The sequence below is a fragment of the Macaca mulatta genome, chromosome 1 (assembly GCF_049350105.2).
Source record: "Macaca mulatta isolate MMU2019108-1 chromosome 1, T2T-MMU8v2.0, whole genome shotgun sequence".
Lineage (NCBI taxonomy): Eukaryota > Metazoa > Chordata > Mammalia > Primates > Cercopithecidae > Macaca > Macaca mulatta.
Window position 1 is genome coordinate 84,781,932 of NC_133406.1, and position 14,629 is coordinate 84,796,560.

Genomic DNA, 14,629 nt, shown 5'->3' on the forward strand with positions numbered 1-14,629 from the left:
CATAGTCACACACAGTGAGAACAGGGTGGAGCCAATCTTATACAAATATGTGGAGTTCCTCTAAGAAACAGAATACAGGCATACCTTGGAGAAAGTGCAGGTTCAGTTTGAGACCACATAATAAAATAAGTATCAAAATAAAGCAAGTCACACAATTTTTTTGCTCTTTCAGTGCATATACATTATGTTTACATTATACTGTAGTCTTAAGTGGGCAACGGTACATGTCTAAAAAAATAACATACATACCATAATTTAAAAATGCTTTATTGCCAAAAAATGCTAACAATCATCTTCACCTCCATGAGTCGTATTCTTGTTGATAGTAGGAGGGATGTGGATAAGCTGCTGACTGAGCAGGCTGGTGGTTGCTGAAGGTTGGAATGGCTGCAGCAGTTTCTTAAAGTGAGACAACAATAAAGTTTGCCACACTAACTCCTCCTTTCACAAAACACGGTTCTCCGTAGCATAATGATGCTGTTTGACAACATTTTACCCACAGTAGAATTCCTTTCCAAACTGGAATCAATCCTCTCAAACCCTGCCTCTGCCCTATCACCTTAGTGTATGTAGTATTCTAAATATTTTCTTGCTTTTTCAACAATGTTCTTAACATCTTCACCAGGAGTAGATTTCATTTCAAGAAACCATTTTTTTTTTTTTTTTTGCTTACCCATGAGATACAACACCTTATCCAATCAAATTTATCATGCGATTGCAGCAATTCAGTCTCCACTTCTAATTCTAGTAGTTCTTTTGCTCTTTTCACCACATCTGTAGTTATTTCCTTCACTGATGTCTTGAACCTCTAAAAGTCATCCATGAGTGCTGGAACCTGCTTCTTCCAAACTCCTGTGAATATTGGTATTTTGTCCTCTTCCCATGAATCACACATGTTCTTAATGGCATCTAGAATGATGAATCCTTTCCAGAAGGTTTTCAATCTATTTTGCCCAGATTCATCAGAGGAATAACTATCTATGGCAGCTATAGCCTTATGAAATACGTTTCTTAAATGATCAGACTTGAAAGTCAAAATTACTCCTTTGTCCATGGGCTACAGAATGGATACTGTGTTAGCAGATGTGAAATTAATCTCCTTGTACATCTCCATCAGAAATTTTGGGTGACTTAGGTGCATTGTCAATGAACAGTAATATTTTGAAAGAAGTCTTTCTTTTCTGAGCAGTAGATCTCAACAGTGGGCTTAAAATTTTCAGTGACATCCTGTAAACAGATATGTTGCCATCCAGACTTTGTTGTTCTGCTTATAAAATATAGGCAGAGTAGAGTTACCATATTTCTTTTTTTGTTTTTTTTTTGAGATGGAGTTTCGCCCTTGTTGCTCAGGTTGGAGTGCAATGGCGCAATCTCGGCTCACTGCAACCTCCACCTCCCAGGTTGAAGCAATTCTTTTGCCTCAGCCTCCTGAGTAGCTGGGATTACAGGCATGCGCCACCACACCTGGCTAATTTTGTATTTTTAGTAGAGACAGAGCTTCTCCATGTTGGTCAGGCTGGTCTCAAACTCCTGACCTCAGGTGATCTGCCTGCCTCAGCCTCCCAAAGTGCTGGGATTATAGGTGTGAGCCACTGTGCCCAGCTGAGTTACTGTAACTCTTAAGGGCCTAGGATTTTTTCGAATGGTAAATGAGCACTGGCTTCAACGTAAAGCCACAAGCTACAATAATCCCTAACAAGAGTCAGCCTGTCCTTTGAAGCTCTGAAGCCAGACATTGACTTCTCTCTAGCTATGAAAGTCCTAGATGGCATCTTATGGAAGTCTGTTTTAGCTAAACTGAATTTTGTATTGTTCAGTGTAGCCACCTTCATCAATTATCTCAGCTATGTCTTCTGGATAAACTGCTGCAGCTTGTACATCAATACTTGCTGTTTCACCTTGCATTTTTATGTTATGAAGATGGCGTCTTTCCTTAAATCTCATGACCCAAACTCTGCTAGCTTCTTTTCTACTGCAGTTTCCTGACAGCTCTCAGCTTTTATAGAATTGAAGAGAAAGTTTTGCTCTGGATTAGGCTTTGGCTTAAGGGAATGTTGCAGCTCACAGTCTATCCAGATCACTAAAACTTTCTCCATAACAGCAATAAGGTTGTTTCACTTTATCATTCATGTGTTCTCTGTAGCAGCACTTTTAATTTTTTTCAAGAACTTTTCCTTTGCACTCATGACTTGGCTAACTGTTAAGAGGCCTAGCTTGCAGTCTATCTTGACTTTCAATATGCCTTCCTCATTAAGTTTAATCATTTCTAGCTTTTGATTTAAAGTAAGAGATGTGCGACTCTTCAGTTGAACACTTAGAGTCTATTGTAGGGCTATTAATTGGCCTAATTTCACTATTGTTGGTTCTCAGAGAATAGAGAGGCCCAATGAAAGGGAGGGAGACCAGGGAACAGCTGCTTGGTTGAACAGTCAGAACACACACATTTATCAATTAAGTTTGGCATCTTATATGGGCATGGTTTGTGGCACCCCAAAACAATTACAATAACTTCAAATTTGGATCACTGATCACAAATCACCATAACAGACAGAATAACAGTGAAAAAGTTTGAAATATTGCAAGAATTACCAAAATGTGAAACGGAGACATGAAGTCAACACATGCTATTGGAAAAATGGCGCTGAGACTTACTGGAGGCAGGGTTACCATAAACCTGCGATTTGTAAAAAATGTAGTACCTGTGGAGCACGATAAAGTGCCACACAATAAAATGGGGGTATGCCTGTATAAAACTAAGTATGGGTCTTGGAAGTGAAGTATCTAAAGTTTACATTTCATTAACTTCACGAGGTATCCATCTCTGAATGAGAATCACCTTTAAAACCTGAATATCCTTTCTTAAGTCATAATGGAATGTACTCTTAGCATAGATTCCTGCTATGTTCACCAAGAAACCTCTGGTTCCAAGACAACGTACCAATGCACTGAACCAGAAATCAAGCAATTTTGTGTATTCTAGTATTTATAACATAAAAACACACCAACAAAATAAAACAAAACCAACAAAAATAATCACAGAAAACTTCTGATGGATTTTTTTTTGATAGTAGAAAAGACAAATTTATTGGAGGAATATGGGGTAGGTGGGAAAAAACCATTAAGATAATAATTTCATGGCCAGGCACTTTGGCTCACCCCTGCAATCAAAGCACTTTCAGAAGCCAACGTGGGTGGAACACGAGGTCAGGAGATGGAGATCATCCTGGCCAACATGGTGAAACCGTCTCTACTAAAAATACAAAAAAATTAGCTGGGCATGGGGGTGCGTGCCTGTAATCCCAGCTACTTAGGAGGCTGAGGCAGGAGAATCGCTTGAACCCAGGAGGCAGAGGTTGCAGTAAGCCAACATGGCGCCGCTGTACTCCAGTCTGGCAACAGAGTGAGACTCCGTCTCAAAAAAAAAAAAAAAAAAAAAAAAAAAAAAAAAAAAAAATTCACTACCCCAAAATAATGGGTCTAAACGTTTTAATGTGTTTTCTTGAAGCCAGTATTTTTACTTATATTTGTCCACTTAAATTATTTTAAATACTGGCCGGGCGTGATGGCTCAGGCTTATAATCCCAGTACTTTGGGAGGCTGAGGCGGGCGGATCATTTGAGGTCAGGAGTTCAAGACCAGCCTGGCCAACATGGTGAAATTGTCTCTACTAAAAACACAAAAGATTAGCTGGGTGTGGTGGTGCACACCCATAATCCTAGCTACTCAGGAAGCTGAGGTGGGAGGATCACTTGAACCTGGGAGGAGGAGGATGCAGTGAGCCAAGATTGTGCCACTGCACTATAGCCTGGGCAACAGAGTGAGACTCCGTCTCAAAAAAAAAAATTATTTTAAATACATAATGTACCATAAATACATCCTCGCTAACAGACCTGCCATAACAGATCAGAAATTTACAAATACTTCTATAATACAGAAATTTGCTGCTATGACACAAAAATGACTTTATTATGTAGAAGAGGGTACTATAATAATATTTGTTAAAACTGAGACTTTAACTGTTTGGACACCCTGACAGGCAAACAACATTTAATTCTATGTGAGCAGTCTCCCTGGCATTTTATGTGTGGTATGTAATAACATGTGTGACAGTCTCACCTCAATATTTTGGTCACTGACCAAATATCCTCCCCTCCTGTCTGTAACACTCTGGGTCTCCATTCCCTCTCCTGGTTCCAGGCACTCCCGTGACTCTCCTCTCTTTCCTGCTTCTTCCTATGCTGACATCACCACTTCCGAAGTGCTAGGCCCTGTACACTGGCAGGCGATATGTTCCTGAAGACATATTCCTCAACTCTAGATGAGTGTTTATAATTTTAATGTTACAAATTTTGGTTAGGTTCTACAATATTGAAAATACAGAAGATATAATCAGCTACACTTTCTCTACTTACCCAGGTACTCCACAGAAAAATAACAAGGTACATTAGAATCAAATACTTACACGAGCTTGAACAGAATGACTTTTTGCTTAGTAATTTATTCTAATATATTAAGAATGTGACTGGCCAACATCATAGACTTGGAGTAAGATACACCTGTGTTGAAATCTGGACTCTGGCACTTACTATTAATGTGACCTTGGGCAGGTAGCTTAGAAATAATATTTCCAATGAAGCTATCCCTATGAATATATATATTTTCTTACCTGCCATCTTATTTTTGAAATATATTAATCTAATGGTCTCCAGCCCTAAAAGATTTAATGATCCTTCATTGTTTAAGGGTCGAACCTAAAATAAAAAACAAAATTAGTATTTTGACAAAACCTTTAAAAACTAAATTATAAAACGTACGTCCTGCTTATAAAGTACACCTTATTAAGACTTCTTGCTTATCTACTTCAAAATACAGCCCTCTCAGAAAAATCAACAATAATTCTGACTGGAAAGGTATAATACTATCTAATTTGAACAAACAAACTTACAATGATAACATTTTAAAGGAAGGCTATCCTAGGCAAATGAACAAATAAGTAGAAGTACATTTAAACCTTAGACATTTTAAAGCCATTAATGACCAGTTATACTAAGAAGATATCAACATGGCTGATTTATGAATTCTTACTATCAAAAACTAAATGCATAGATATGATGGAGATGGAAGGGTAGATCACTGGGGAAAGGAGGGACTGTCAATAAATAGTGATTGAACAACTGGTTATATGGAACCAATAAAATAAAATCTCTACTTCACACCATACACAAAAGCATCAATTCCAATTGGATTAAAAACAGAAATGTAATAGGCTGAGCTTTACAATGTTTGGAGGTTGGGTACATAAATTTAAAAAAGATTAAAAAAAAGGTAAAATGTTTGGAGGAAAATAGAATGTATATTATGACTTTAAGGTAGGAAAGAGTTTCTTAAACAGGAGAAAAAAGACAAACATAAAGGAAAAGAAAGATACATTTAACTACATTAAAATCAGTAACTTCTGTTCAGCCAAATACAAATGAATGAATAGGTCACAAAGAAGAAAAAGATTTACATATCCATTATTAGCCAGTATCCACAATGTATAAAGAATTCTAATAAATAGGAAAAATGTGGCCAATCCAATAGCAAAATGAGCAAAAAGCATGACCAGGCATTTCATGGAAGAGGAAATATGAATGATGAATAAACATACAAAAGACTTTCAACTACACAGTTAGTTAGGGACATGCAAATTGAAACTTCAACGAAATACTACTTTGTAACCATTTACAAAACCTATGAATCCTGACAATGGAAAGTACTAGTATGTGGATAAGAATTCCTTTACGCTGTTGATGGGAGTACTGGTTGGTATAATTACTTTGGAAAATAATATGACACTATCTCATAAAGCTGAATAACTGAACTCCCTATGTCCCATTGATTCTGCTCCTAGGTATAGGACTGAAACTCCTGAAAACTATTCCAAAAAACATATGCAGCAACATCACAATTGCAAAAAGCTAGTAAATAATTCAATGTCTACCCATCAGGGAACAGATAAGTTCACGCAACAGAATATTTTATAGTACTGAAAAGCAATAAACTACAGTATATGTAACAACATGAATGAATGAGACTTGGTGGATGAGTGAAGAAAGCAAGATAGAAAATGACTATATATTATAACATTTTAATAAAACTCAAAACCAAGCAAAACTGAAAGATATATTATTTATGGATACTTAAATATGCAAAAATTCTGTATTTTAAGAAAAGCAAAGGAATGATAAGCACATGATGCAGTTTGCAGTTATATGAGTGATGTTCTGATTCTCAGGTTAGGAGGTAGGTTCATGAGTGATCAGTTTATTATTATCCCTCACAAAGGCCATATATTTATTCTTTCACATATATTGCAAAAATTACATGATAAAAATCAAATAGGGCTGGGTGCAGTGGCTCCCGCCTGTAATCCCAGCACTTTGGGAGTCAGAGGCAGGCGGATCACTTGAGGTCAGAGGTTCGAGGCCAGCCTGGCCAACACGGTGAAACCCTGTCTCTACTAAAAACACAAAAATCAGCAGGGCATGGTGGTGTACACCTGTAGTCCCAGCTATTCGGGAGGCAGAGGTGGGAGAATCGCTTGAACCCAGGAGGCGGAGGCTGCAGTGAGCCGAAATCATGTCACTGCACTCCAGGTTGGATGACACAGCGAGACCCTGTCTCAAAAACAAAAACAAAAACAAAACAAAACAAAAAACAACAAAAAAACCCCACAGAAAAGTAATAATGACCAGTCCAAATTTACAAACTAGAGTATATTTTAGTTGCTTCAGATAATCTGGCAGTATTTACAAGAGCTTTTTAAAATGCCATTATGATTTTAAATGGGAGCTAATTTTGAAATATCATCTCAGCGACTTTCACGTATTCTCTAAACCCTGTCCCCCAACTAATCATACATGCTATATATATATCACATCTATCTACATGAAACTATTGCTCTTCATTTTTGCAAACTAGCAGTTCTATACTTGTAAAAATTCTCTGTGTTATGGAAACATAGGATTATAAATTAAGAAAAATATTACATTTTATTAGGAATATATGAAATCTTTATTTTTCAATTATGAGACACTTAAACAGTTTTGGTTCTAAGTTTAACCACTTTTCTAGCCTGTTAAATCTGTCCTCACAAGATTAAACACTGGGTGAATAACAGTTATAATTCATAATAATCGTGTAGTCTCTCAGAGCTCCTTAATCCAAAAGTGGAAGATAACACTGACATTTTATTTTAGGTTGTAGGATATATTCTAGTTGTTCATAATAATAGTAATCATACTTTTCATAAACCAAATATAGTAAAATTAGTATGGTTTTAGCTAGGCCTAAGGAAATTAACCAACTTTATTTCTGTTTCTATTTTCTCACTCTTAGCTAAGTCTCAAACTGCCAATTACACATGCCACAAAATGTTGAGTTAATAAAAAAAAATTACTATGTAGTAATTTAGTGTTTTCACTTATACTCAGTTGGCTTAGCCAACATTTTAATGTTAAATTACCTTTTTGAGAGGAAGAGTCTGAATCCATTCCATGGAGTTCACATCAAAGATATCAACTGCATTTTCACTGTACACCGAGAGATATGGTGCATTGTAACCTGGGAGAAGAGAAGGAGGGGGCAGCTTGTGGATTACTTTTAACTATTAAACCCCAAATATTTTGAAAGGTCTACACTAAATAACTGTAGAGTGGAATCCCACCCAAATCCTATGTGGCTATCATATAGTAGCCAAATCAAAATATTTTTGAAGCAAATAGAACTTATATCGTAAATGAAGAACTGGCACACCAATGTCAGATTATATAGCCATTATAATATAGACGGATTTTGTAAGCACCAGGGGTATACTATTTCCCTGCCCAACATGAGTTCTATAAAGGAATTTCATTATATTTAAAGTATTTGATTCCTAAAAGTAGTTAAGTTATTGACAGTGAATCAAACTTAGAAAGTAGAGAAATCTCCAGGTAAGTGTTCTAGTCCCTGTTAAGAAAGTATAATAAAGCACTGTAGCATAGTTACATGAATAGGGTAGATGCTCAATATATACTTGTTGAAAGAATGAATATCAACAAATGAATATCAACACAAGCAAAGAAAGATTCAGTGGTTTACTTAAACTAAGGTTACAAAGGGAATTATTGGCAGAGCTATACAAAAAAGTCAGACATTCCAACTCTGACTCTACATTAGAATAATCATAATTATTACCTGACTCAGTTACAAAACAGCATTTATTCTATTGATAAGAAAGAGAGTGTGAGAGTGTGTGTGGGTTTGTGTTTTTAGAGATAAGGTCTCATTGTGTTGCCTAGGCTGGAGAAAAGTGGCATGATCATAGCTCAAGTGATCCTCCCACCTCGGCCTCCTGGGTAGTTGGGACAACAGGCATGCAACCACTACACCTGGCTAATTAAAGAAAATTTTTTATAGACACAGGTTCTCGCTATGTTGCCCAGGTTGGCTTAGAACTTCTGGCCCCAAGCAATCCTCCTGCCTCAGTCTCCTGAAGTGCTAGGATTACAGGTGTAAGCCACTGTGCCCACCTAAGACTGTATTTTTCAGAAGAAATATTAAAAATAGTTAATTCCCAAGATCTGCAGTTGAAAAGTTGGAAAGACAAAAACAACAACAATAACAAGAAAAAATAGTTAAACCTTTCATCCCAGGATGGAGGGTGGGGAAAAAATAAGTCTGGATGGGTAGAACTAGACGTATTTTTCTTTTGTCCTGTTTATGCAGACTTTCTGATTTTTCTGTAATAAGCATGGATTGTCCTGCCAAACTTTCTTGCAATGAACCTCTAACCTTGACTAGACCCATACCCATAACTCCTCCTCCTATCTTGTTACAAATGAAGAGGTTTTACTCCTCCTTTCCCCAAGTAATTCATGCACCTGTCTTCTGAATTTTGTCCTCTCTGGTCTTCTTGGCGGTCTTACTCTATTTCCCATATAGACAACTGTTCCACATAGTTCCCTGGGGTTTTTTTTCCCTTCAGCATTTTAACATGCTCAAGTATTTTTCATTAAAAACAAAACAGTATGGATGAAATACTTCTCCTATGTGGTTCTATAGAACTCTCTACTTCTGCTATCATAGCACTTACATTCTACTGCAACTACTTGCTTTATCACGAATCTTTTCCACTGCACCCATGCTCTGTGGGGGTAAGACTGTTATCTATTTTACTCATTGCTGTAACTCATATTCAATGGCACATATTCAATAATGATTGGAATATTCAATAACCAAAGTATTCCATAATTAAAAGTATTCAATAAGGCTGGGTGTGGTGAGTCAAGCCTATAATCTCAGTGCTTTGGGAGGCCAAGTTGGGAGGACTGCTTGAGGACAAGAAATCGAGACCAGCCTGAACAACTGAGATCATCTCTACAAAAACAAAAAGTAAAAACAAGCTGGGCATGGTGGTGTGCACCTGTTGTCCCAGCTACTCGGGAGGCTAAAGTAGGAGGATTGCTTCAGCCCAGGAGTTGGAGGCTGCAGTGGGTTATGATGATACCACTGTACTCTAACCTGTATGACAGAGGAAGACTCCATCTCTCTCTCTCAAAAAAAAAAAAAAAAAAAAGTATTCAATAATTACATCTTCATATTTCTTGAAGGGGTAAAATAAGCAATTATAAATATCTACCCATCTAGATAAAAATGGAAAACTGAAAAACACCTCTTATAGATGCTATATTATACCTTTACATACCTGATTAAATAATTCACTTGGTAACTACTTCTCCAGAATAAGTTCTGTGAGACACTGATGCTTATAAGCACCATATTTTGGGGGACCATTAGATAACAATTTAGGGTTATTTCAAAATACGACATGGGGTAAAAAATCCATCTTAGTGAAATATTCCACAGAAAGATGTTTTGTTTAAATCACATGCATGCTAATGCTGGCCCTGTTTGCCCTGGCCTAATTACGTATGGTTTTTACATCAACAACATAATCAATACTGAGGAAAAGCATTAAAAATGACTTTTTGAAAAAACTGTTATTAACAATGACAACACTTGGGAGATGAAGTGGAAGGGAAAAGGAAGGAAAGAGACATAAATGTAAGACAGTCATAAGAAAGAGAAACTTACAACAAGAGGAAGGATTTGCTGGCCACATCAATTCCTGTTGTCTAGATCTTCGGCCCTGGCAGTCAGTATATATCCCAATGCTGTTAAAACACAGCAGATATTCTTTACTGGAGATCTCAACTGCGCAGATAGCATCCATTGGTTGATGTGCAATAAATGATAGTGTATGGTCATTTGAATGGAGCATACTGTATGGACTTCCTTCTCCATTCAAAGGGTATCTTAGAAATCCTGACTGGAATCCCACACAGAGTTGTTCACTGAAGATTGCCATCCACTGGACATTATATGGGACTTGAATTTCCTTAAATTTTCTGTGACGAGTCTTGCTCTGAAATAGTTCATAACAGAGGACCTGCCTTTTCATAGCCACACACAGGCATGTGAGAGCTCCATGGCGCACCTTTCCAGAAGTTATGGTTTGACACCCTTTAGTTTCTGCCAGCTTGTAAAAATCGGTCTCTCGCCCATCCAGTGCTGACAGAGGAAAAAGTCGTACATGACGATTTCGTCCTGAGATCACAGCAACAAGCTGATCATTTGGAATGAGTTCAATCTGATGAATCTTCTTATTATCACCAACTCGAATAATTTCTAAACACAAAGAATAATAAATCAAAATTTTATCGATTCATCATATCCCAATTATACTCAAAAGGATGTAAGTCAACTTACAGATGCACACACGGAAGAATAAGAGATCAGAAGTCACAGGAAAAAAAGATAATCAAACCCATCATAAGATAATTTAACTCACCTATAGTACGGATTGAGTCCTAAGATTTCTGGCAGCCAAGGCAAACCCCAAAGGATTCTTGTGTAAAAGTATGCCAAATCCTCAAGGAAAACTTTTTTACTGGCACTAAATTCTAGGGAACATCACCATGGGATTCCCGTTTTTAAAAACAGAGAACTCACTTTTCAGAAGTTTTTATATGGGTAACAATGCATTGTCTTAAATGCACTGTTTTCCCATGATCTAAGTTGATATAAAGATAAAACTTAGAATATTATATTTATAAATACCAAGTTATATTGGTTTCTCTTTATTTCACCCAGCATTTAGTTTTTCCCTAGAAGAAAAACCTCCAAACAAACACATTTTAATAGCTGTTGTCTCTTTTGATACTAACAGAACAATATGAAAATCAAGTTGTTTATTTTTTTTTCATGTTCCATCTTTAGAAATGCAATCTGGGCTGGGTGCGGTGGCTCATGCCTGTAATCCCAGCAGTTTGGGAGGCCAAGGTGGGTGATTGGATCACCTGAGGTTGGGAGTTCGAGACCAACCTGGCCGACATGGAGAAACCTCGTTTCCACTGAAAATACAAACTTAGCCGGGCCGGGCATGGTGGTGCATGTCTGTAATCCTAGCTACTGGGAGGCTGAGGCAGGAGAATCACTTGAACCTGGGAGGTGGAGGTTGCAGTGAGCCAAGATCACGCCACTGCACTCCAGCCTAGGCAGCAAAAGCGAAACTCCGTATAAAACAAAAAAGAAATGCAATCTGAGTTCATACAGAACTGTTAAATAAAATGATATAAGAAAGACAACACACATTTGAAGTTTTAAACCTCAGGGGGACTACAGAAATTTAAAAATAATCTTTTAATTTATAAACATATCAAATTAGGTCTGGAAAATTTTAGTCACAGGATAAATAAGAGCAAATCCTGCTCTTTGTAGAATTTAGAATCTAGAGTTAAAATTTTTTTTTTTTTTTTTTTTGAGACTGAGTCTGGCTCTGTCGCCCAGGCTGGAGTGCAGTGGCCGGATCTCAGCTCACTGCAAGCTCCGCCTCCCGGGTTTACGCCATTCTCCTGCCTCAGCCTCCCGAGTAGCTGGGACCACAGGCGCCCGCCACTTCGCCCAGCTAGTTTTTTGTATTTTTTAGTAGAGATGGGATTTCACCGTGTTAGCCAGGATGGTCTCGATCTCCTGACCTCGTGATCCGCCCGTCTCGGCCTCCCAAAGTGCTGGGATTACAGGCTTGAGCCACCGCGCCCGGCCGAGTTAAAATTTTTTTTAACACATGATTGAAAATTACTCAAAAAAAAAGTTTTCTCTTACCATCTTTGGTGACATGTACAACAAATAACCCTTCTTCGTTTCCCAAAGCAATTCTTTCATGATCTATGTAAGACATGAATATGAAAGATTTTTATTAGGAAAAAACCATGTAATGCTAATAAACCAGATGTTAAGAACATTTGGTGCAAAAAAATGGAAATAAAATAAATTACAATAACAGTTTACACTATTTCTTTCAGATTATACTGGTAAATCTCTCATGTCTTCTAAAATAGAATAATTATTAAAGAATAATCCATATCAATACCTACAAAAATAAGTAAATGTTTAATAAACGAAACAAAATGAAAAACCTAAGTTGTTCTACACTTCTTGTTTTGGGAGGTAAAAATTGTGAATGGCATTTGAACCGTACTCATTAAACTTTTCAGTATTCATGGAAAGTAACAAAAGAGTTAGATGCATACACAGGAAAACAGCAAAAATTTAAACCTACAGACACAGAAACTGCCATTAACAAATATGCAGGGCACTCTGTGTTATGTATTCCATCTTATTTAAACTTCCCAATAACCTCAGCAAGGTAATTATCATCTATATTTTATATACTAAACTCTAAGAAACTAACTTGTTCTAAATCACACAAGCAGAAAATAGATTGGTAGGCTAATGTTTACCACTGTTGTTTTTTCAGGAAAAAAAGGCACTTTGAAAGTGTACTTATACTCCCGCTTACTGAAAAACAAAGATCTGATATAGGTCTCATTCATTCAATAAACATGTACTGAGCATTTGTGATACGATGCATAGTATGTTGGACACTGGGGATTCCTAGATGAAAGCCAATCCCTGTTCGCAAGTAGATTAGTAAACAATTATAATAATATGATAAATGTTATAAATTCATACCTATGATTGCGGCTGCCTGGGTTGTTTTAATGAGGGGTAGAGTGCTGTCATAAGCCTCTTTGGGAACATAGACTGAGCGGTCTCTGAATTTGTTTTTCTTCAAAATCTTGTGCAATTCACTCAGCACTCCCACCCACTTACTCTTCTCATTCTCACTGTCTGCTAGCATCAGGATTGAACATTTGTTATTAGATGCTGAGAGCTGGGAAGCTGTGACCTAGAACAATTTAATCAATAATCATGACATTAGAAAACAGACACCCTTTATGCTAGTTTCATGATTATGTTAGTTTGCTTAGCACTCACCAATAAAATAAGCATTCATTAAATGATACCGTTACTGGAGTTTAGCTATTCCTAATCAGAATAACTACCTTTAGCACTAGATTACATGACAAAGCAAAGGTGACAGGTATCATTTGAAATGTTTGTATCATTTTCATTTTCCTTCTATAAAATTGCCAAACCACTATCACTAAAGAGGCATTAAATACACTCATATATAACAACAATAACTGACATTTATTGAGTAAATACTGAGCACTGGGTAGATCTAAGCACATTACAAGTATTAACTCATTTAACTCTGTTAACATCGTCATGAGATAGGATGTACTGTCATTATATCCTTATATTATATATGAAACAAATGGTGATGCAAAGAAATTAAATCATTTCTCCAAGGACACACAGGTAGAAATCTGGGATCTTGTGCCCATGCTACTAAGCACCACACCATACTGACTTGCAACTTGTTTTAAGAAGTCAGAAGTGCTCAGAAATATATTCGCTGTTACTTCACAACAATAACTCACATCATCGTTAAGACTTGATAATTTAAATTAGTATTTAAATGAAGGTTTATCATTATACAAACAACACTATCAGAGCAGTTTTAAATTTTACCTATATGAATTCCTTATGATAAGTAAAGAATTCCTTATTAAGTAGCAGTGACAATAAAATCACACTACGCAACTCAGTTATCAGTAAGTGGGCCTCTGTAGGCTCCCTTGGTGGCTGGGAGGAAAATAAATAGTTGTCAGTCTGGGAACTAAGAGACTAAGTATAATCTTTGCCTGACCTTCCTTAGATACAAGGTTCACAGAGAAATATAGGGAGATAGGCATAACTACTAGGCAGTAGTTTTTTTTTTTTTTTTTTTTTTTTAATCTCTCTTGTCTTAATTTACCAACTCAAGATTGCATCATGGCAATAGCCGCCAAAGATTGCTACCAACAAGTCCTCCTAAGGAATTCCATTCTTCTCGTCAAGAGGTGGAGTCTATCTCCCCTCCTCTTAAATCTGGGCTGACCTCATGACTTGCTTTGACCAACAGAATGCAGAAGGGTTATTATACCTGTTTTGGGCCTAGTCCTCAAAGGGCCTGGTAGTTTCTTTTGCTCTCTTAGAAGCCAGCCACTGGGAGCTCAGCCAGCCTACCTGATGACCACAGACCACATGGAGCGAGTTCACAAAGAGGAGAACTGAGATCACGCAGCTAACAGCCAACACCCAGATGTAAGAGCAAGGTCATTAGATGTTCTGGCCCCAAATGAGCTGAATGCAG

The 14,629-nt window shown here is 37.1% G+C and overlaps 1 protein-coding gene across 11 annotated transcripts in view; it reads right to left on the reverse strand.

Moving 5' to 3' along the window:
* CDC42BPA (CDC42 binding protein kinase alpha) overlaps nt 1–14,629 on the reverse strand; it is a 328,744-nt gene that overhangs the window by 28,685 nt on the left and 285,430 nt on the right. For all 11 annotated transcript variants that reach the window (XM_028826295.2, XM_077938812.1, XM_077938809.1 and 8 more), the window contains 5 exons: nt 13,060–13,276; nt 12,190–12,252; nt 10,120–10,713; nt 7,508–7,605; nt 4,667–4,751 (listed from right to left, as the gene is read on the reverse strand). In XM_028826295.2, the coding sequence (XP_028682128.1) occupies nt 4,667–4,751; nt 7,508–7,605; nt 10,120–10,713; nt 12,190–12,252; nt 13,060–13,276 (1,057 nt within the window). The remainder of the gene's footprint in view (nt 1–4,666; nt 4,752–7,507; nt 7,606–10,119; nt 10,714–12,189; nt 12,253–13,059; nt 13,277–14,629) is intronic.